Source organism: Gymnoscopelus microlampas (assembly GCF_963454915.1).
Source record: "Gymnoscopelus microlampas genome assembly, chromosome: 18".
In the NCBI taxonomy this organism is placed as follows: Eukaryota; Metazoa; Chordata; class Actinopteri; order Myctophiformes; family Myctophidae; genus Gymnoscopelus; species Gymnoscopelus microlampas.
Window position 1 is genome coordinate 15,829,808 of NC_139955.1, and position 24,696 is coordinate 15,854,503.

Here is a 24,696-nt window from a genome sequence, read left to right on the forward strand (position 1 = left end):
ACGGACATGTGATTCGATCCTCGGGAGAGTCGAGGGGAGAGGCGCAGGCGTTCCTCTGTTCACACGGAGAAGACCGAGCTCTCTCTCTCTCTCTATCTCTCTCTCTCTCTTTTCTTTTTTTTGTGCATCTCTCCTGCTCCGCGTCTTCATATGTGAAATCAACGCTCGTTTGACAAGCAGCGAGCAGAAGCGACGGCACTGTGGCGCTAATCTGGAATCAGTGGATGGAATAAATGAGCGGGGATTAAAACGCATTGAAGAACCGGTCGCGTTGGAGACGGTCGCCCTGCAGGGTGGAGGAGAGGAGAGATGGAGGTCTGCTTGGAGAGGACGGGGGTGTAGGTTATAGACGCTGCTGCAGGATGTTAGATTATATCCTTTCATTATGAAACCATTAACGGCGTCAGACGGTCATGGAGTTCACCCCCAGCAAGATACTATTATTAAAGCCCCGGTGAGTAGAAGCCATTGAACCAGCTGACAGTAATAAATAATAATAGCTGATCATTATAATAACAATGGAATGGCCGTTATGCTTCTGTGCTGTTTCGATGGTCATCTTATCACAACGTTTATTTCTCACACACACACCCCGGTGTGTGTCAGTGTGTTAGTAAGAATACGGCCGCCATGTGCTTGCTGACACACATACACACACGGACCCACGCACACACGCACACACACAGTCGCCTGTGTGTGCGTGTGGGTACAAGGGAGGGTGTGTTTTACGAGCCGTCGGTGTCGGCGCCCTCATTAACTTTTACGACGCATTTAACCGGCGTGACAATATTTATTTGATTGTAGCGTCGCGCAAACCGCCGCCGTGGTCCGTGTTGTTCACGTCGAGAAATAAACGACACAAGTAATGGATCTGATTTTATCTCTGTGTGTCTGTGTCTGTGTGTGTGTGTGTGTGTGTGTCTGCGTGTCTGCGCTTGGTGCTGTCCATGGTGCTGGAGGCCAGAGCAGTGAGCTTGATCTGCACGTGAACTGTAAATGAATTGATCCGCTGTCAGTGAAAAACTAACACATACACACACAGACACACACAGACAGACAGACAGACAGACAGTCAGATACTGCGCTGTAACTCACTATGATAGACAGATCCTGGATTTTGGAGCACAGATGTCAAAATACATCATTTTTAAAGAAGCACTTTAAAGTCCATGTTTCTCTCTCTCTTTCTCTCTCTCTCTGTCTCTCTCTCTCTCTCTCTCTCTCTCTCTCTCTCTCTCTCTCTCTCTCTCGCTCTCTCTCTCCATATTAAAACGTTAAATCTTTTTCTTCTTCTTTACATTTTAACATATTAATGGCGGTGTGTGCTAACAGACAATACATTTGTCTGAGCAGGAACCCCAACCCCCATATCTATTTCAGTTATGACATCAGAGAGAAATGCTCCTATGCCCATTGGCTGCTGCATATCATTTCCCCACTTTGCTTCCTTTCAGTTGACAATACCTTCGTTTTTGTCGCACGACACCATCGCTGGTATAACGTATAAATAATTGGCCCATAGAAAGCGCTCAGAAATGTATAATGAAAGAGCTGACACATCAACAGTATACTGTAGGTGTTTCTATGTAGCAGCTTAGCTGTGAAGATGAGCAGGCGTTTGCAGTCACACCTGTCCACAGAACTAAGACTAGCAGATTTTGTACCTTCCTTTGACGTCTTTTGTCCTTTAAATGCTCTTCATCAGACAGGCTTTTATGTAAGATATAATGTTGCACCTGCACAGTAATAGCTCGGCATATAGGCTAGTAGCTCAGTGACTCTCAATCTTTTTAACCACACAAACCCTATACCGTCCCTATTCTAGGGGTGAAGATTTGGCGAAAATAGCCGATCTATAAGCTCACAACTGGTTGTAACTCTCGGAGTTACAGACCTATAAGGCTGCTGCGGTTCTCAAAGAGGGGTCCCGGGGACACCCTGGGGTCCTTGAGGAGGGTACCAGGGGGGGTCCCCAGCAAAAGTAGTAAATTTAGCGACACAATCATTTTGACTAATTTATCCATTTAATATGTTGGCTATTCAAAAATAGCAGATCTACAAGCTCACAGCGCGTCACTTCTGCTATTCACTGCTATTTTTGCATTTTTGTGAAAAATAGTGAAAATGTTTGGGATTTTTTTTATAATTTAGAGGGTTTTTTTTACACAAAATCTTCTCTTCTGGGGTTCCCTGTCACAAAACCTTTTAGATGGGGGTCCGCGACCAAATACATATCAATTTGGAGGTCCTTGACATGAAAAGTTTGAGAGCCATTGCTCTCCATTTGGGACCTATTAATCATTTAAGCTTGGGACCCCTGGAACGCCCTCGGGGAACGCCGGGGGTCCCCCGACCCCCTGCCGAGAACCAGTGGCTAGCTCAGCATGGCTGTTGGCATGCATGCATGCCACAGTGTGGCAGGACTGTCACCAGAGAGGGAACATCAGGCCTGTTTAATGGGACACCGTGCAGAAAGGCTTTAATCTCTTGATCCACTAGGCTCAGGAAGATGAGAAGCCATGTTCTGGCCAAATCTGTGGGATAACGCTGTCTCTCCCGAACCCAAGCCAACCCCCCCCCCCCCCTCCCCCCCACCCCCCCCCCCCCCCCCCCTCTCTCTCTCTCTCTCTCTCTCTCTCTCTCTCTCTCTCTCTCTCTCTCCTCTCTCTCTCTCTCATCTCTCTCTCTCTCTCTCTCTCTCTCTCTCTCTCTCTCTCTCTCTCTCTCTCTGTGTGTTTTCAATTCATTTTCAAATCAAAGGGGCTTTATTGGCATGGAAAACTTTGTTTACATTGCCAAAACAAGTGTGAAACAATAATAATATGAAGACTATGAAAGTATATAATGCACATACATGTCCTTTAATATAAACCTCTCTCCCTCCCTCTCTGTCTCTCTGTCTGTCATCGAGCAGCATGGTGTCTCTCGTTTACATGTAGGCACAGTTGGCAAAGCTTCAGAAATAGGACACCTTGCTTGAGTTTAGTATTTGGCTCCCTAATGTTTTATATACTGTATCTGTTTTAATATTTAAAGGAGAGAACAGCACATCTTTATGCTTAACATTTTTTAATATTTGGCAACAATGGAATGCTAGGTCTGGCTTAGTTTGAATCAAATTAAAGTTTGTTCTACAACTTGAGATTTGGCACAGGGGACACTCATACAGTATGCTTTGGCTATTTGAGAATCTTAAAATGTTCACTTACTGTATGATAACATGTCCAAATAGGGACACCAGAGTTAAATGGCTAGAGTAAACGCAAAATTGCAGCCCCTCGCTGTGGATATTATTGAACTATTCGGATATTATTGAACTATTCAGATATTATTGAACTATTCATATATTATTGCACTATTCAGATATTATTGAACTATTCGGCATGAAGCGTTCGGTTCAGTATGCACTACGAACCGTACAGTATGCACTACGAACCGTACAGTATGCTGTTTATTTTATTTTATTGTATTTATCCACTTCCAACGATGCACTCTGCCCTCAACAAGGCAGCCCAAACAACATCAGGCAAGGTTCAACATCTGCGTATGGTTGAGAGTTCCAGCCTGCCCCACCCGTTTTTTTAAAATAATTATCTATCATGTTGAATATTATCTTACAGTACCTTAGCACAGCTTCACCTCCAGCATACAGCTGAGAGAGAGAGAGAGAGAGAGAGAGAGAGAGAGAGAGAGAACCGGACAGTAATGTAGGTCATTAGGTCTATACTGTGTCATTTGAGGAGCACCACATCTGCTCTTATGCAGGCTGAGCTGAGCCCAAGTCAGCTTGTGCGTGCGTTTACATCCATGCTTAATCCCCACATGACAGTTGATTTTACATCATTTTGGCCTGGGATTTTTTATTTTTTTTAAATGATTTGTATATTTTAATTTCTTTTGATTCTCGTTTCATTTGTTGAAGATAGAAGAACACAGTAGTGCTGCAGCGGGCCTGCATGAGGTTGGACAGCTAACCACACTGTGATGCTCTAGTTCATATATGAAATGCACAAGTCATCATAGTCATAGGGTTTGATGGACTAACAGCTACTGACCCCATCCCGCTGCTGATTAGAGAAGCTTAACGATAGCATGGCGCTAATGTGTTTGTGACGTCCATATTGGTGTATAAGACTCAAACATGCCAACGCATCGCAGAGAGGTCAACACCACAGTACCGAATGGACCCTGCTTTATTGACTGGCAGACGGATGACCTACATATAGTGGGAGAGACAGGACCACGTCTTTATCATCCCTCCTTTTATTATCTGCTCCTCCCCCTGTCCCTCCCTCTCGCCAGGAGGCGGGGTTGATGGGACATCATGGTGGTTGTAGCTGGTTATTGATATTGACATGCAGACCTCTCCAATATCGGGTTGGACTGACATATTGACAGACTCCCCCATAGCAGCGTTTCCCTTTAATTACCCACAGTGCAGTGTACTGCCAGTTCGTCCACATACGGAATCACCAGGATTGTTCACTAAAGAAAAACTCTCCTTAATGTTACAGTATACTGACGATGTCATTTGGCGGGACTTGCATGAAATCCAACATTAGACTGAAGCTGAAAACACGTCAGCCAAAGTGTTAACCCATTAGACCTGAGGCCGATTCTACAAAATGTCTTCTAAATCCTACAGTTAAAAAAAAAGAAACGTATGTTGCTACATCAGTGGTTCTCAAACTTTTTCATGTCAAGGACCCCCAAAATTATATGTTTTTGGCCACGGACCCCAATATTTTGTTCCAGGGACGCCCAAAAGCAAAGATTTGAGTTACAAATGTTCGCTTAAAAAATATATATATATTCAAAGATTTGCTAAATATTTCACGATTTTTCAAAAATAGCAGATCTACAATATATATTTGTATATCTGCTATTTTTGAATAGCCAAAGAAATCTAAAATGACAGAGATGCGTTCCCGGTGTTAATGGGTTCAAACCAGCACGCCCCCTGACAACTCATGACAACAACGTGAGTTGTTGTCAGTGACAATATGAAATAAATAGATTGACTGCTGACTTTGGGAGACAGACATTACTTGCCGTTCTGAGGTGTGTATCAAACGGCGACAACACACCAAGCCTTAATCAGTCTTTGTCTCCGCGGCCATCAGCGTGAAACACAATAAGATTTGCTCAGAGTGCTTTCAGACAGAGATATTTATCACCACTAACACAATAGACTGTCCAGCCAGTCACAATGTAAGGAGTGGGCCGCAGGCGATGAGAGTGAGTTTGATCACATGAGGAGATGGGGGGGGGGGGGGGACCACCCGCCCTTAGGCTGAACTCCCCCCTCCTCCAGGCAGCCATTTTGGCTGGTGCAGCCATCCAGATAATTAAAGATGAAGGGAATATTTTGACACAGTCTAATCACATCACACCTCCAGTCCTCCACACCGCTGGAGCCCCGGCACTGTCCTGCCTAAAAAGGCTCTGTAGCTCGCTTCATTCATGGGCCCCTAAAAAGATTCTAAATGGAGCCATTTCATACGGTCCTTTCTGGAGTCCTTATAGAAGCTGATAAAGTTCGTAGCATTGTAAAGACACAGTTTATTTTTTGACATTTTCATACTTATTTGAGATAGATCAGTTTAGAGAAACTAAGGGCAGAGAGAGAGAGGAGAGACATGCAATACGGGAGTCGGATTTGACAATAACTGTGATTATGGTAAGTTTACATTTCATATCGCACATACATAAATTAAATTAAAAAGTATTGTCATGCTAGTAGGACGTTTCGATGATATAGTCACGTTTTAACATTGCGATATATCGTGGCACGCTATATTGTGACACCCTTTCCTGTTAAGTGTGTGTGAAGCGCGTTGGCACTTTGGCAGCTCTGAATAACTTGTTACACCTCTGAAAAGCCAATTCCGTTCCCTGCGAAAATCCTGTTTCCAAGTGCTTGACTTTTTTTAATAACTTCCCATCGTCGGCTGCAGTTCATGAATACTGAGGAGTCATTTCAAAGCTAGTTTCCCATAGACCATGGTGTTAATTCCAGCTGCATAACTGGTTGGTTCCCAGCTCCAACACTGTAATTAAACGGCAGAGCAGAAGATGAGTGCTCCACAGTCTGTGATGATGGAGGGTTTTCCTGCAAGCTCGTATGGAGAGAGGAGATGATGGCTCGAATCCATTTAATTGCAAATGTAGCCGCAGGGCAGGCATTCCTTACTCAATCATCAGAGCGACGTTTCCCACCTATTTCCAGGCTTATCAGTGAAAATATGGTTATTTTGACTCCAGTCTGGCGATGGGGGGGATGCTGGGTTGCTGGATGTCACTGTGGAGTCCTCTGGGGGCTAATTCAGTGACACGTGGTAGGAGAGAGCTGACCCCATTTGACATATGGCTGTGACCAGCCCCCTTTAACACTATAAAGGTGTGATTTACAGTTCAAATGGGGTGTTGGTGTCAGAGATGTAGAGTTGATAACTTAGTTATCAATTAGTCTGATTGCATTCTCTCCTTGGTGTCTCTTCTACCCATGGCCTCTACAACATTGGTTTTGTTTACGCTATCAGTCCTATCAATGTCAAATAGTTTTACAGATGGATTGCATTTTGTTCAGGACAGAATACACATTTATTTATATATGGATATTCCTCTACCCGGCTCCCTGTCAGGAGATCTTGTGACCCACTTTCAGGTCTCAACATACTGGTTCTAAAACATGGTTTAGGCTACATAGTGGCTTGTTGGATCGAAGATGTTTTTTTACTGAAAGCTTGCAGCATGTTTGTCATGCAAGGAGCTGTCAGATTGTTTGGCAACATGTTTTTTATTTTTACGATTATTTTTGGGCATTTTTGCTGTATTTAGATGGGAGAGTGTAGAGAGACAGGAAACCTATTTTTGTTTACCGTAGTTTTGTTGTGTCAGTCTGGGATTAAATCCCTCCAGAGCTTTCACTCATGTCTATCCTATACTGTCTCCATCTCAGCTTTCCTACTGTCTGTCTCTTCCTAGTGTCAGTCTCTCCTACACTGTCAGGAAACGGGGAGAGAGACATGGGGAATAACACGCAGCAAAGGCCGTCGGGCTCGGGACTCGAACCCGCGACGCGCTGCCTGTCAGGCTACATTGAGCCTACACTGTTTCTCTTTGAGCTTTCTTACTCTCTGTCTCTCCTACACTGTCTCCCTCTCAGCTTTCCTACTGTCTCTCCTACACTCTGTCCCTCTCAGCTTTGACACTTTCTTTCTCTACTACACAGTCTCCTTCTCAGCTCTCCTACTGTCTTTCTCTCCCACACTGTCTCCCTCTCAGCTCTCCTACTGTCTGTCTCCCCTACACTGTGTCCCTCTCAGCTCTCCTACTGTCTGTCTCCCCTACACCGTGTCCCTCTCAGCTCTAGTACTTGCTGTGTCAATAAAGACAAAAAGGTTCTTGGACAGCTCACTGTTACTTTTTCAGATTGTTTCATTTGTGAATTAAAGTGATTGCTCCTCCAACTCAGACGGTGTAAGAATTAGAATGTCATTAGTTAACGGTGTGTGCCTTTGTTCCAGAGTCCCTTCTATTTATAAGTGGTTGCACTTCACAGGTCCTCTCTCTTACTGTCATATCTCACACTGACATAGGCTGCTTTAATCAAGTGGCTTTGACTTTTTTAGGTGTTAAATGTAATATTGATGATGTGTCACAGTCAAAGAGGTGGAGCTGAGGGCCCCTGCCTCCAGACTCTAAATAAAACATCTGGCCCTGAAATATTCATAAATGAATATTCTGTATGGCCTTTGAACTACTTTGTATCATTTGGCTTATATTCATAACTGGTCTCATGGGCGTTCTAGCAGGATATGAATGTGTGTCATTTCAGATGGAAAACAAAACGGCGACCTAAAACTGTGACCTGAAATTGATTACAAGAAACACAAATAACATTATTCTTTCTTTTTAAAATAAGGTCATGATATCAGACAGTGATATTCAATTTAAAGTTTATCTTTTATTAAAGCAATAATTTTGACTCCTAAGCTTACTGTATAATAATGTCAGTTAATACTACTACTACTACTGCTATGAATTAACCTGACAGATTTCTTCAAATACCTTTGATACTATCAATAGTGTAGTTGTTTATGTTAAATTATTTCTCTAGTGTAGTTGTACTCCATCTCACCTCATTTAAATTCAGCTTAACTATTTAATATTGGAGTTCCTTCTCCCCATATCAGATGGTTGTTGTATTGAAGAAGGTTGTTTATACAGTATAATGAATTACTGAAATGCAGGGGAGTATTTCCATATGAAAGTGGGTTGGCTTCATTAGCGATATTCTACAGTATTCTACTGTCTGTCTGGTGTGTATTTCTCCAACTGGGGTTTCCCTCCCTGCTGTGTTTATGTATGCTGTTTGACTGCTCTGTGCTTTGGTGGGGGGTGTTTCCTTGTAGTTTGTGGTGGACTGGTTTTATACAGCTCCTCGTCCCCATCTGGCTTGCAGTGGTGGGAATTATTACTTTCATTTCAGTGACTCGACTCGAGTCATTTCGTTCCTGTTCCTCTAAAGCAGTGGTTTTCAACCCTTTTCATATCAAGGTCCATTATTTATTCGGCATTTGAGCCACGGACCACCATTTGATGAGATTTAGACTCTCGATTATTATTGCTTTTGAGGAAGTCACTGAGTTTGTTTATGTGATAAAAGTATGCGTTCTGACCTGTGTCACCATTCAGTGACCGTGACTTCCGGTTCCTTGATCACAACAGAGCCCAGAAGCAACAGATAAAGTTCATCGACAATATCTGTACTTGTATCAAGACCTGGTTACTACACAACCCAAGGTACAACATTGCTTTATTCATGTTAATCTTTCTGAAGAGTATAGGTACGTTGTTTTTTTTTTTGCTGTTGGCTGTGACAGGGAGGCTTGTACAGTGCTGGTCTAGTGCTCATTTATTCACTCCCATTCTGTGTTAAGCATGGTGATTGTTTCCCATGGATCCCATAAATTAAGGAGATGTCAATTAAGGTTTCCCCTGACTGTCTCTCCTGGCTTTGGATCCCAGTTGAATGTTGTTTCATGAGGGGATTGTTAATATTGTTTCACAGAGGATATTCATCCTTGTAGGAAGCAGATTCATGTATTTTAGTGATCTCAAAGTGGACACGGGAGTCGTGTATTAAGAAGGTTATAGTTTCTATTATGGACACAAAGTCGCGTATTAAGAAGGTTATATTTCTAATCTGGCCTGTGTGTCACCTCCGCTCCCTTTCTCTCTGTCTTCTCTATGCATCCCGTTAAGAAAGCTGACGCATAACACTAGTACTTCTAAAGAAGAAAGCGTTGGCTCTTGATCTGGATTCCCTCTGAAACCTGCGCATTCCAACACACATCAACTCTGAACTCAGAAACTTTGTAGGAATCTGTTCTGCTCAAGGTGCTAGAACATGCAGGACTGGCAACCAATGACATGAATGAAGTACCAGTTTTAGCATGTGCTGTAGTACAAAAAGGAGTATGTTTGGTGCTAAAACAATCCATCCACTGCTGAACTGTTCAGCAGTTCTATGACATAACTAGTAACTCAGTCCAGAGGGACTTGGCTTTGGAAACGGAGGGGGGCCGGTTCAAGTACACAGCATAGACCACAGTACGGAGTTTGGACTGCTTAGCAGGAGAGGTGCCAGTTCACCTCCTGGGCACTGCCCTTTGAGCACGCCACCAAACCCCTAACTGCTCCCGGGTTCCGCTCCGTGGCAGCCTATCAGTCCACATTTTGCATGTCTATAAGCACTGTGTGTGCATGTCTGTATTTCTGGCCTGCTTGTGTAAACATTTCCCCACAGGGATTAATAAAGCTAATCTTCGTCTTCATTGATTGTGGTGGGAAGAGAAGAGGTTTGCAGGAACTAGGTGGTATTATTGAGGAGCTGGTTAGCTTGCGGAGGTGGTGTGTATGGTGGTGGTGGTGGTGGTGGTGATGATGGATCTTCTACTTTCATCAACTGCCACTGGCTAGCCCTCTTTATAGCGCGGGGGGGGGGGGGGGGGGGGGGGGGGTGAAACCAGGAGCTGAGTGTGTGGTTCTGCCAGTACACAGCCTCTCCACTGCCAAGACTCCTGCAGTGCCTCCTCATGGCCACATATATATAGCAACTAGAGTACTTTGCGGTTCCAGGCTAAACTGTAGGGGATCTCGGAGCAGCAGTGGGCCCGCCAGAGACGAGGTGTGCAGGCCCAAAGGTGTGTGGACACGCCCTGGCGCCTTTCAACCACTGTCCCAGCTATGGGAAAATAGCAATCGGGTGTCTCCCACATAGCTATTGCATTGACAGAGACTATCCTGGAGGACCTGACTGTTCTCTACCACTTGGATGAGGATTTACAGTCAGTGATCCACTTCATCAGAGCAGACTGCACGCTGCACAACGCACACAAGTCCACAACATAACAACATAAACCACACAACATGTCATTAATAAACATTTAGACACCTGGCGGTCTACGTGGTTTGTCGGTGTGTGTGTGTGTGTGTGTGTGTGTGTGTGTGTCAGCGTGTGTGTGTGTGTGTGTGCGGTGGTTCGAGGCTATAGCTGACACTGACCATCCTGTGTGTATGTTTGTGTGTGTATGTGTGTGCAGCTCCCAGCAGATTTCAGCAGACTTCACCTGGCTGAGGGGGGCCTCCACCCCCAGGTGACCCACGTTTCCTCCAGTCATTCAGGATGTAGCATCACCAGCGACTCTGGAAGCAGCAGCCTGTCTGACATTTACCAGGTAAGATGGCCCAGGCCCCTAGCTCTTAGCTCCTAGTAGAATAGCTCCTGTCCCCTAGCCCATAGGGGTCTTCAACGTTTTTCTCGCCCCAGGACCCCCTAGCTGAAAGAGAGATGAAGCAGGAACCCCCCCCCACTACATACTGTATACATTTGTATTTTCATAGATTTCATAGACCAACACCAAACCTCTTTCCCGAAAATAGCCGATCTAGTAGATTGTCTATTTTTGGCTTAAGTTCTCTTCAGAATAGGGATAATAGGGTTCAAGTGGTTAATGTAAAACAAAAAAAAATCCATTTGGCGGCCCCCCTGTAGTAATTGTGAGGACCCCCTAGGGGTCCCGGACCCCCTGTTGAAGACCCCTTCCCTAGCCCATAGCCCATAACCTGAGGCTGCTAACCCCTTGCCCCTAAAACGTAGCTCCTTGACCTATCCCCCTAGATTCTACTACAGGTCCTGTTTGTTTTGAGATACTTCCATAAAGCTTCTTATTAACCACAGGTAGCAGAGAAAGCAGTGACTATAAGTCATATTAAATTAATATTATAGGAACAAATATAGTGGTGCTCTTATTTTCTCTGTGTCTAAGTAAAAGAAATAAAAACACTGACAGAGACATTTAAAGCCTAGTTCAGACCAATAATTCACTACGAGCCGAGTTACAACTTTCAACCGCTTGCAACAGAATACCCAAAACTGTGGTTTGCAACGTTCTAATACCGAACAGTCCACATCCAGGCGCCGAGCCACGACCGATGGCCGTTTCCACAGCAACGGTGTTGTCACAGTCCCCCAGTACTATGGGATAAACCGCATATAAAACTGGACAGCGTACTGTCCACATCTAGGTGTCCACATAGCCTAGGCTTTCCCTCTTTTCTCTCATTTGCTTGCTCACTTTTTCTCCTCCCTCTCTCTCTCGCAAGCAGGTGGGTGTGGTAGACAAAAAGAAGACTGTTTGCATTTGTGTGTGTGTGTGTGTGGGGAGGGGGGACATGTTGTAACATTACAATGGCAGATTTGTGTGAGCAACATGTTTGTGTGATCAGAATGCATAGCAACTTGTTGAATCTCTTGATTGCTACAGAAGAGAAACCGACCTGCAACGGTGTAATTCAAACCACTGCAACTTTTCTCTGCAACGTTCTGCAATGGTTTTCGTCACATCGCGAAATCATTGCTCTGAACTAGGCTTACGCTGGCTGCCTTGTTACTGAGTGTATGTTGTTCGTTTGATATTTTGTTGCTTTGCAAGATTTTCTATTTTGATGTGTTAAAACAAAAAGAACATGGGAGAGAAAATACTTCTGAAATGAACAACCAACACACACACACACACACACACACACACACACACACACACACACACACACACACACACACACACACACACACACACACACACACACACACACGTTGTCTCGTGACTGTGTTGGAGCCCCAAAGCCAATCGCTGCTAATCCTCTTAGTGCAATGCTCCTTCCCTATTGGCTCAGACCTCAATCACCTGCTGTGGGCCTATTTCTGTGCGTGTGTGTATGCACACACGCACGTGTGTGCGCACAGGAGCATTAATCTGAATCAGTTTGTTTCAAGCACAGTTTTTAAATGTTACACAGTGTTACACGTGCACAGGAGCATTAATCTCAATGAGTATTTTAAAGAGCTTCCATTTATGTGTGTGTGTGTGTGTGTGTGTGTGTGTGTGTGTGTGTGTGTGTGTGTGTGTGTGTGTGTGTGTGTGTGTGTGTGTGTGTGTGTGTGTGTGTGTGTGTGTGTGTGTGTGTGTGTGTGTGTGTGTGTTGTGAAGCTGTTTGCAGAGCCCACAGACATACATACTGTTAACAAAGTATTTAGTCTGTGGTGCTAAACCCAAACAGTCAAAAAGCAGGCAGGGGCAGTACCTCAATTACACACACACACACACACACACACACACACACACACACACACACACACACACACACACACACACACACACACACACACACACACACACACACACACCCTTTGGGCTCCTGGTCACTGAGAGTCCCTCTATATAGTTTATCTGCAGTAGCCTTGTGTTCTCTCATTCCATCTGTTTATTATTTGTCTTTATCCATCCCCCTTTCCTCCTGAGAACAGTTTATCACTCACTCACTCACTCACTCACTCACTTTCTCTCTCTCTCTCTATACAGTATATACCTGACCCAGAAAGCTTTTTTTCTAATGGTCTAGAATCAGTTCCTACAAAAAATAAAGAAAAGAACCATGGAAGAATTTCTCAGAACATGCGTACAGCTGCCCAGTACAGCCACAGGGCCCCATCTTACACCCAGCTCAAAATGGTGCGCAGCACAAGTGTCTTTGCTAGTTTACAACTGGCACAGTTTTCACGCCCAGCGCACACCTTGTAGCAAATGTACTTGCACCCATCTGTGCACAAGTTGGTCTTAAAATGCAATGTGGTCAGGCAAATTGTTTGCTATTTAGAGGGAGCTAGAAATCAATTGTAACATAGACCAACAAAATCATGACATAAATCCCGGCACAGTATGTTCCTGCTGCTTAAGGGCTGGGAGCACTAGGAAGTAAGATTCACCTACATGGGCAGGTTCACAACATACGTGCACTCTGCTTGCAATCAAAAATATATTAAAATGTACTTACCACTGCTTTACACCTGTAAAACTGTGATGTGACATAATAAACTGATTCTGATTATTGCATTGGACGAGTGCCTGGGGGCTAGGAGGTACCAAAACGTAAAAGGTTTTGTGGTCAGAAACGGAAGATAAACCAATAAGTACAATTTATTGCTGATATAGAACCTTAGTAGGTGGTCCACCATCCGTTTGCTCTCAATGTTTCAGGTTTGTTTTCACCGTCTGCAGACATCGTTGTATCACTTTAAGCACTACACTGTTTGTCTGGTGTGTTGACTATGCAGTAGACATGTGTGAACACCTCATCTCACTGTGTGATTAAATTGTTGCACAGTGACCATGTTCACTGTGTTCCCCATCACTCCACAACAAGGCAGCGAGGCCTTGACACCCGTGAGAAGTTGTTAGGTGAGCGAGTGCCCACGCCGAGCAGCCGACGACCCTGTGTGGCGACAGAGTGTGCCATCTGAGTTGGGTAGCCATGGTGTATGTATGAAATAATTTATCTCTAGTACTTGGCAATGACGTCTGCGTTACGCTAACTAACGTTAGCGAGCTAGCTAGCTAGATAGCCACGCAATGTAAACAGACTGGCTGCAAGCGGGCACACGTCACTTCCACCCAGCCAGAGGGAGGACAGTGTGTAGCCAATGAAAACTATGGTTTGCGAAATGTTCTGCTGTAAAAGGCGTACCCGCAGTTTCCCCATTGGCTGTGTCAGGAAGCAAACCATCAACCTCACAGGGTAGGGTTGGGGGGGGGTCTCTAAAAGCACCCTCCTCTGTCCTCATTGACCACTGTGAACCCAAGAACCCTGCAACACCCCTGTCACGTCAGTACGCTGGTTTACCGCTGAATAAAACATGAAATCAGTTCTTCAGAAGGAGGGCTTTGAAAGCATTGATCCAAGAATAGACATGATGAAATATTAACATCACTGCCCCCTCCCTCCCTCTCTCTTTCTCTCACACACACACACACACACACACACACACACACACACACACACACACACACCCTCCCCTCACTCTCATTGCACCTTTATGGATCTCAGTCGAGAATGCACATACACACACACACATCACAGGCGGTCTGTATTTAAAAATGTACCGTCTTATTACATTTTGAGCGTGTTGACGGGTCCCCATGGCTCGGCTAACATGTTGTCTGTGTGGATATCAGACTTAAGTGTGTGAAGCATCAAGTGAGTCACACTGATAACACAACCTCCCACTGAGCTGCTGCCATGCATCTCTCATGCCCGATATAGAAGCACTACAGTATGAGCAGCTCAGTCCGTTGGGTAACAGATTGGACCGGCCACCTGCATTCACACACAATGTGGATCTTCTTCTTTTCATGGATGGTTTTCATTCCAGTCCGTCTAATCATGGACTAGTTTTAGTGGTGTAAAGTAAGTACATTTACTCAAGGACTGCACGTATAATTTTGAGGTACTTTTACTTTACTGGAGTATTTCCAATTTGAAATATTTTTACTTCTACTCCACTACATCTCAAAGTCAAATATTGTACTTTTACTCCACTACAATTATTTGAAAGCTTTATATACTACTGTAGTTACTTTGTAGATTTTGATTATTATTACAAAACAACTTTGAAAATAGCCAATCTACAAGCTCACACGTGTCGCGAAGCGATGCGCTGAATTCGGGACTTTTACTTGTAACAGAGTATTTCCACATTGCAGTATTGGTACTTTTACTTATACTAGCCCGGTAAACCATCCCCCTTCCGGAAATCTCATTATCCGGAGGGAGGGGTTTACCAGGCTAAGTTTAGACCTGGGAGACCAGGTGAGTTGCAACCATTTCCATTCCAAGGATCCCTAGTTGGATATGCATTAGGCCATGGATTTTCTCTGGGACCCCAACCTACATGGTAAAATCCCCAGTGTTTACTTAACTCTCAGAGTTGCAGACCCATAAGGATCCATTTTGGACCCCTGGTGGTCCCCGCCTCCGGACCGACGCTGAGTAACATTGTGGTAGGATATCATAAATATTAGTAGGCCGATTTGATTCTTTAGTATGAGCTGTCTTCAATATTACATCACAGACATTCACTTAATTCTTATTTTTTTCTGACAGAGGGTGTGTGTTGGGGGTAGCAAACAGAAAATGGTGTGTGTACTGTATATACAGTATAGTAATAGGGCACACATGCAATATAATCCGTCTTTGCTGGTACTAGCTGGTATTTACTTGGTGTGTGTGTGTGTGTGTGTGTGTGTGTGTGTGTGTGTGTGTGTGTGTGTGTGTGTGTGTGTGTGTGTGTGTGTGTGTGTGTGTGTGTGTGTGTGTGTGTGTGTTGTTTGATTGGATGCTAGCTGTCTGGTCAATGTCAGTCCATCGGTGACTCTGCAGATAAGCTTTGCTACGTTTCCCACTAGTGTCTGTCTCTGAGGATCTCCCCCCTCTTTACACACACACACCCGCACACACACGCAAACCCAGCCGCCCCGCCCAAGCCCCTGTCCCCACCCACCTGGGGTGAAGGAGCGAGGGGCGAGGGCTGACTGGTCTCTCAGACGGCAGGTCTGAAACATTAATGAAGGTGTTTGTACGTTCTGCTGGAGGACAGATGACAGAGATGTCATCTCTGAGCGAGGCCAGAACGGAGACGGATGGACCGCTTTGCTGTGGAAAATTAGAAAACGGAACCGTCTGTCTGTACAGTCTGTCTGTCAGTCTGTCTGCCTGTCTGTCAGCGGGATGAAAGATGCGTGCCGGTCTGGGCTTCTGCAGGCAGTTTGGCAAGGCAACGTTTTCTACCGTTTGTGGTAAAACGGTGGAGGCTGAACACGCCTTTCAGGTAGGAAGCCGGTTGGCTGTGTGTCAGCGCTATTCGGGGGGCTCTGCCCTCATGTCTCGTTCTTTGTCGTAACGTCAGTGGAGTGGATTTTTTTGAAGTCGCGTTTGTCGTGTTGTTGTGTGGGTCGCTCGAGCGACATGGCTTCTTTTGTCTTTCCTTTCTAGAAATTAGAATATGTTGTATTTGATGCAAGCGGAGGAAATCCATCTGTCACTTACTCTTGACAAAGTGCATTATGTTCCCTTCTCACCCTTCATGGGTTTCTCTCCTCTGACGGTCTGTCCACGCGTTTCATCTGGTGCTTTCAAAGAAACGGGCTCTAGCTGGGAGCTGTGCAGCTTGCTGAAGGCAGAAACGGAGCGAGAGAGAGAGGAGAGGAAAGCTGGTGTTTAATTAACTTGTTACTATGCATAGCTGGCTGTTTGGTATGCAGCGTTGATGCCTGTCTCTCTCCCATACTGTACTGAATATCTCTAATCTATCACACTAAATGGGTCAACTCTTTGCTTTGCTGAGCGTGGTATATGTGCATGTTGTAAAAATACTTCTGTGCTGTGCAACCTGATTATCTTAACCCCCTTTCTTGCCTTTCTTCCCAGTGTGCTTTTTGTTAACCCTTATTTCTACAGAGAACGCTGAATGAACACGGATTGTGTTTTACAGCGTCCGCCCTGCTTCACACTCGCACAGCATGCCTCGGATGGAATGATGCCTTGCTCAAAGGCAACTCTACAGTAGCTATATTAACTGGTGGCTGTTGTCATTGGCACTGGGAGCAAGCAGGCCTACTGGCTATGGAACTTGTAGTTTTTCAAACCCCAAAAGGTTGACGGTTTGTGTTTCTTCATCCAACCTGGATTCAAACCCCCTTCTCAACTTCTTCCGTTCCAAGCCCTCAACCCTCTGGTTCCTCAGCGATCACTGACTGACTGTGTTGTCCCCGTGTTGTCTTTGTTTCCTATAGGCTACAGAGAACGAGCCAGGGGACATGGACCTCAGCGGGCTGCCGGAGACGGCCGTGGACTCGGAGGAAGACGACGATGAGGAGGACATCGAGCGGGCGTCGGACCCCCTGATGAGCCGAGACATCGTCAGAGACTGTCTGGAGAAAGACCCCATGGACAGGACGGATGACGACATCGGTAAATATTTCTCATTTACGTTTACAGTTCTAGAGGTCTGTGACCCATTAAGACACATCTGTGTCATTTTAAGATTTCTATAGCCATTCAAAAATTGCAAATCTACAAGCTCATAGAGCTGCACAGAGTGTCGCACTATGAGCTTGTATAGCTGCTATTTTTGAATGGCCAAAGAAATCTAAAGTGAAACAGATGTGTTCCCGGATTGTAATGGGTTAAGCTCATCTGTGTGATTGGGTCTGGTGTCTCTCATCTTCCTCTTGACAAATACAACACAGATTATCCATGGGGTTCAGGTCAGGCCAGTAGGCCGGGTCAGTCAAGCACAGTAATACCATGGTCACTACACCAGTTACTAGTAGTTTTGGTTCTGTGGGCAAGTGCCAAGTGCATCTGGAAAAGGAAGTCAGCATCTCCATAAAGCTTGTCAACGTACGGAAGCACAAAGTGCTCTAAAATCTCCGGGTGGGTGGCTGTGTTGACTCTGTGGGCTTGATAAAACACAGTGGACCAAAAGCAGCAGATGCCATGCCCAAATCATCACTGACTGCGGAAACTTCAAGAAACTCTGCCTCTGTGCCTCTCTGTCTTCATTTCCTTTCTAAATGAAATGCGGAATCCAAGTTGCTTGATGGTGTCGTGGGTGCCATGTCATCTGCTGGTGTAGAGCAGAGTGAAAACTGAATTTCCCTACAGGAATTAATAAAGTTTAAATTATTAAATATACTACTACTACTACTATAAAACACACGGCACACATCTTTTATTTGCATCATATTCATGGATATTTACTGATTTGAATAATGACTATACACTACACTTTCACTTAGTTTAAACAGTGGCACTACTGTATGTTTCATCTGTCTACTTGCTGTTAGTGTGTGTGTGTTTGTTCACCACTCATGTCTTCCCAGCACATTATGTTACAATGTATATAGGGCTGTCACGATTGCAACTTTGGAGCATATGAATAAGAATTACATTTCTGTTTGGCCTTTTTAGGCTTCGTAATCAACAAGCGGAAATAGCTGATCTACAAGCTTACAACGCGTCACTTCGTGACGCGTTGTAAGCTTGTAGATCTGCTATTTCTGCTTTTTTATATTTTAAAATGTATGAATGCGTTTTTCAAAGGGAGTTTTCATGTTGCAAAATCTGCAAAAAGGGGAAAACGATTATGACGATTATGACAAAATAATTGCGATTATCTCAAATAATAGCGATTAGACGATGATGTAATAGTTGTGACAGGCCTAAATGTATATAGAATCATATAGAAAAGAGAGAGAATGTAAACAGCCATGCAGCTTATCCAGACAGATGTGTGCGAGGATGATGATTATGGGTGGATGCACTGGATATAGAGATACCCCCATCCCCCACCGTCCCGCATCCCACCCTCCACACACCCGCAGGCTTTTCTAGGTCACATCCCTCCCTACTCGTCTCCTCTCCTCCTCCTCCTCCCCTCTCTTCTCTCCTCCTCTCATCCTGTCTTCTCCTCTCATCTCAGCTCCTCTCCCTCTATCCTGGTGCATTAAACTTTAAGAGCTTCCGCACCCAACCCACCCACCCACCCACCCACACACACACACACACACACACACACACACCCACCCACCCACACACACACACACACACACACACACTGTGTCTCTTACACCAACACACGCGACACCGTTTCCATGCCAAGTACAGGTCAGCCAGCCTAGACTGGGGTGGATGTGTGTGTGGTCTATAGGGGATAGTCTATTCTCCTCACTGTTCCTCAGAACAGTGTGTACTCCTTGTCTGCTGCAGTATTAAGGCCTGTACTATTGTTACTGCTAGTACTGTTGTTACCGATAATTTATCGGTACTGGTACTGCTGTTGGTACCGGTACAGCGCAATCCTCCCTCCAGGGTGTGGGATACAAGGCTATGGAACTAGCCAACAATCAGGTGCCTGTCTATCCGGCTTATTGGGCTCTGCACTACTAACTAGCTAATCACAGCCATGCAATCTGCTGGCACACGGCTCGAGGCTGAAATTCCAACTGGTCAAAGTTGCATGGTAGTTGATTATATGCTTCACTCTTAGTTACACCAACATTGCTCTTCTGTACATACAGTAGTTATGTTCTTATTGGGGAAGATCATAAATATTGCTATGCATGTTAGAGATGAACTTTCTAACTTCCCACTTCCTTGCATTGTTTAAGTTCCTGTCGGCAAAGGGGTCACACTGGCTGTTGGGTCAGTGGGACTTGTGAAAATAGCAGCTGTAAAGTAGATGGGCTGGTCTTGCTAAATGTTTTTGATGAAGAATATATATAGGGCTTAAGCGGTAAATGGTGCATATGTTTTGAACAATTATACATTACAGAGACATTTCAATGACAGCCATCTGATGGTGGAGAGGGTTTGACAATGAATGTGTTATAGGGCAGAAGATCAATGCAGCCCCAGCCATGGGGAACCAGGTACAAAATCAAAGTATTGACTCTCTCCAACTCCATAAAACCACCAATAGCTAGACGATCATCCATTTATTTGATACTTCAGGGTGGGAAGAAACAAATTAAACTAAACAGAAACTTACCCAAGCCCAAAATAATATAAACAGACAACTAATCTAGTTGTAAACAATGAATCTAACTCCTAATCAGAAAACCAAAAAGTGAAGGGAGAAAAAAAGAAGAAGGAAAAAAGCAGCTACAGTGGGGCAAAAAAGTATTTAGTCAGCCACCATTGTGCAAGTTCTCCCACTTAAAAAGATGAGAGAGGCCTGTAATTTTCATCATAGTTATACATCAACTATGAGAGACAAAATTAGGAAAAAAAATCCAGAAAATCACATTGTCTGATTTTTAAAGAATTTATTTGCAAATTATGAGGAAAATAAGTATTTGGTCAATAACAAAAGTTCATCTCAATACTTTGTTATATACCCTTTGTTGGCAATGACAGAGGTCAAACGTTTTCTGTAAGTCTTCACAAGGTTACCACACACTGTTGCTGGTATGTTGGCCCATTCCTCCATGCAGATCTCCTCTAGAGCAGTGATGTTTCGGGGCTGCCGCTGGGCAACACAGACTTTCAACTCCCTCCAAAGATTTTCTATGGGGTTGAGATCTGGAGACTGGCTAGGCCACTCCAGGACCTTGAAATGCTTCCTACGAAGCCACTCCTTCGTAAGCTCAGCATTCTTTCTCCTCCAAACACGAGAAGTTGAGTTTCTACCAAAAAGTTCTATTTTGGTTTGATCTGACCATATGACATTCTCCCAATCCTCTTCTGGATCATCCAAATGCTCTCTAGCAAACCTCAGACGGGCCTGGACATCTACTGGCTTAAGCAGGGGGACACGTCTGGCACTACAGGATTTGAGTCCCTGGCGGCGTAGTGTGTTACTGATGGTAGCCTTTGTTACTTTGGTCCCAGCTCTCTGCAGGTCATTCACTATCACTAAGTCCCCCCGTGTGGTTCTGGGATTTTTGCTCACCATTCTTAAAAAAATATATATATATTGATCCTACGGGGTGAGATCTAGCGTGGAGGAATGGGCCAACATACCAGCAACAGTGCGTGGTAACCTTGTGAAGACTTACAGAAAACGTTTGACCTCTGTCATTGCCAACAAAGGGTATATAACAAAGTATTGAGATGAACTTTTGTTATTGACCAAATACTTATTTTCCTCATAATTTGCAAATAAATTCTTTAAAAATCAGACAATGTGATTTTCTGGATTTTTTTTCCTAATTTTGTCTCTCATAGTTGATGTATAACTATGATGAAAATTACAGGCCTCTCTCATCTTTTTAAGTGGGAGAACTTGCACAATGGTGGCTGACTAAATACTTTTTTGCCCCACTGTACCTTCTCCAACCAAAACCAGGCTGTTAAATCTTTCAATAACTTCAAATTATACAAGGTACAGGGTGTGGTTTCTAGGAGAGGAGAAGAAGAAGCCTGCAAGGGACTGGGTACATACACACATGTCCGTTCGCGACCGTTCCGCGACCGTTTCCGTTCGCCGGAAGTCCCATCCACTCCCAAAAAAACGGGACCGTACGGTCCCGTTTTTTTTTTACATGGGAGTGGATGGGACTTCCGGCGAACGGAAACGGTATGAAACGGACGCGAAACGGTCGCGAACGGACATGTGTGTATGTACCCACTGTGGACAAGTCTCTTAAAACCCCCCACTAGAAGGCTAGAACCAATCAACTCCTGGGCGCCACCTACTCACTCAATCAGCTCACAACACACCTGCAGCACATCACACACCCACACACACAAGAGCAGAAAGAGTCATCCAGCCCTACACAGGGCCAAAGAAGAGGTTACAACACATACTGTACACAGATACAGGACACGTCCCTACGACCTCAGGGTCGTAACATAATGTACAACTGATAGTCATGCCTCCTGGCGGAGATATGCGCCCTGCTGAGCGCGCCTTTCTAGTTTGTTTCGCTCTTATTTCCTCCTGATGTACAAGACATGTCTTTCTAACCGTATTTCTCCTATCTCTCTCCCCCTGTGTGGTTCACAGAACAACTCCTGGAGTTCATGCACCAGCTGCCTGCGTTTGCCAACATGACCATGTCCGTGAGGAGGGAGCTGTGTGCAGTAATGGTGTTTGCTGTGGTGGAGCGAGCTGGAACCACTGTCCTCAACGATGGAGAGGAGGTGGGCAACTGTGTGTGTGTGTCTGTGTCTGTGTCTGTGTTGGTGCACACATTTAATCCATTAAGACCGGGAACGCATCTCTGTCATTTTAATGTCTTTGGCTATTCAAAAATAGCAGATATACAAGCTAATAGCGCGGTGCCGTGCTATGAGTTTGTAGATCTGCTATTTTTTTAACAATCATGAACATTTGTGTAAATCTTTGAATACATATTTTTTTAAAGCAAACATTTGTAAATTATTTTGTCCCAGGGACCTCCAGAAGCAAAGATTTGAGCTTTAAAAAAATGTATATTCAAAGATTTGCACAAATGTTAGCGCGGAATGAAAAATGACACCGATGCATTCCCGGATTGAATGGGTTAACTGACAGTGTGTATGTATAATGTGTGTGTGTGTGTATGTGTGGTGTGTGTGTGTGCAAGTAAAGTACATTTGTATTCCTTCATCCTCTAATGTTCCTCTAAAGGAGCTGACCGTTGTTGATGCTTTTTTTTCTGCTCTGTTAAACCTCAATGGAGGGACGTCTCATAACGTCCCCAGGCAACTAGAGCACCTCTCTCTCTCTCTCTCTCTCTGTCTGTCTGTGTGTGTGTGGCGAAGACAGGCCTCCAGTCTCAGTGAAGACACTTAAGTCATTTTCATGCTTTGATGCTCATGTACAATAGAGCCTCCTGTAGGGTCACAGTGAACAAGGGTCCACTGTGCATCTATCGCCTACTAGACAACATTATCTCCGAACAGCGTGTTGATTTTCTGCACTAAATAATAATAATAATACATAAATGAAGGTATAGCTTTCATTGTTGTCTCCAATGATGATTGACGGTTTGCTTGATGATCGAAGACGTCTTTGTTGAAAAATGACGTCTACATGTGCTTGGATCCACACGTCTGATTCATACTTGGTTAGGGTCGTCACCATTACAAAATTAAGTTGACGATTAATTGTCACTCAAATAATTGCGATTAGCGATTTAATTGTGTGTTTGTCATTGAACATGGGGACATGTTATGAAGCCTTTTAGGCTTAGTAATCAAAAATTGCACAGGGCAGATATGACAAATAACTGAAATATACAAAGAAATTAGTGACATATTTAATAACTTTATACATGTAAAAAAAAGCAGTAAAAAAGCAGAAATAGCAGATCTACAAGCTTACAACGTGTCGTTCGTGACGCGTTGTAAGCTTGTAGATCTGCTATTTATTTTTACTGTGGAACATCACCAGGACTACTTCAAATCAAATAGACCATGGATTCTCAACTATGGTGCTATGTGTTGGTAATACGGATGAATGTTCAGAATCATAATTGGTGTATTAGCCAGGTATGTTTAGAGTGAGGAATTTGAGTTGGTGCATTGCTCTCATATTGTAGGGAATATTAATAATAATAATGTGTGTGTGTGTGTGTGTGTGTGTGTGTATATTAAAAAAAGTAAATACTGTATATTACATAGGGAATTGGGTATAGTGCGTAGCAAAAAAACCTGAAGGGGGCGTCGACAAGTGTCATTTGGAGCGGCGGACATCTTGGTGGGGGATAAACAGGTTGACTTAACATTGACCCCCACCAGTATGTCTGCAGCTACTATGCCACGCCCCCCGTGGTGACGACACGTTGGCAAGCACTATAAAGCCACAGGTTTATCCTCTCTCTCTCTCTCTCTCTCTCTCTCTCTCTCTCTCTCTCTCTCTCTCTCTCTGTGCAGTTGGACTCCTGGTCAGTGATTCTGAACGGTTCGGTGGAGGTGACGTACCCTGAGGGGAGGCCAGAGATTCTGTGTATGGGGAACAGTTTCGGGGTGTCCCCCACCATGGAGAAGGAGTATATGAAGGGTGTGATGAAGACCAAGGTGGACGACTGCCAGGTGAGGCAGCACAGGGTTCCCCCATCCCCCCCCCCACGCGCACACACACACACACACACGCACACGCACACGCACAGTCTGAGAACCTGGGTGAGAGACATTGGTATTCAGGTCAAAGGTATAGTAACACTTTTGGTAAGATTTTATGTACAATAAAAATAGATAAACAAACTAAATAAATCATATTTATATAAAGAAAGATATAAAAATACAACCTAATTCAATGCTTATAACCTTTTCCAGCCAGGTTCAATGTCTGCAAACTGCATGTTATTTTCACTGTCCGTGATTTTAATAAAGGCAGACCAGGGAAAGCTGTATGTTCATGAAATAAACAATGGAATGTATTGATTGCGTTTGCAAGTGTTTCCATTGATCTTCGTGTTGTTCTGGTTGCAGTTTGTGTGCATCGCCCAGCAGGACTACTGCTGCATCCTCAACCAGGTGGAGAAGAACATGCAGAAGGTGGAGGAAGAGGGGGAGATAGTCATGGTGAAGGAACACAGAGAACTGGACCGAACCGGGACGAGGAAGGGACACATCGTCATCAAGGTGAACACCACAGACGTCTGTCTGTCTGTCTGCCCTAGTTCCTATACTGTGTGTGTGTGTGTGTGTGTGTGTGTGTGTGTGTGTGTGTGTGTGTGTGTGTGTGTGTGTGTGTGTGTGTGTGTGTGTGTGTGTGTGTGTGTGTGTGTGTGGTGGAAAGTAACTAAGTACATTTACTCAAGTACTGTACTTAAGTACAATTTTGAGGTACTTTTACCTTAC

The 24,696-nt window shown here is 44.4% G+C and overlaps 1 protein-coding gene across 6 annotated transcripts in view; it reads left to right on the plus strand.

Annotated features, from left to right (window-relative positions):
• rapgef2b (Rap guanine nucleotide exchange factor 2b) overlaps positions 1–24,696 on the plus strand; it is a 143,805-nt gene that overhangs the window by 92,368 nt on the left and 26,741 nt on the right. For 5 of the 6 annotated variants that reach the window (XR_014599575.1, XR_014599576.1, XR_014599577.1 and 2 more), the window contains 5 exons: positions 10,611–10,745; positions 17,196–17,373; positions 21,914–22,050; positions 23,767–23,925; positions 24,325–24,477. Coding sequence is in view for 1 of the 6 variants with exons in the window: in XM_084041990.1 (XP_083898116.1) it covers positions 10,611–10,745; positions 17,196–17,373; positions 21,914–22,050; positions 23,767–23,925; positions 24,325–24,477 (762 nt within the window). In the remaining 5 variants the exon portion in view is untranslated. The remainder of the gene's footprint in view (positions 1–10,610; positions 10,746–17,195; positions 17,374–21,913; positions 22,051–23,766; positions 23,926–24,324; positions 24,478–24,696) is intronic. The other variant, XR_014599578.1, reaches the window with a different exon arrangement.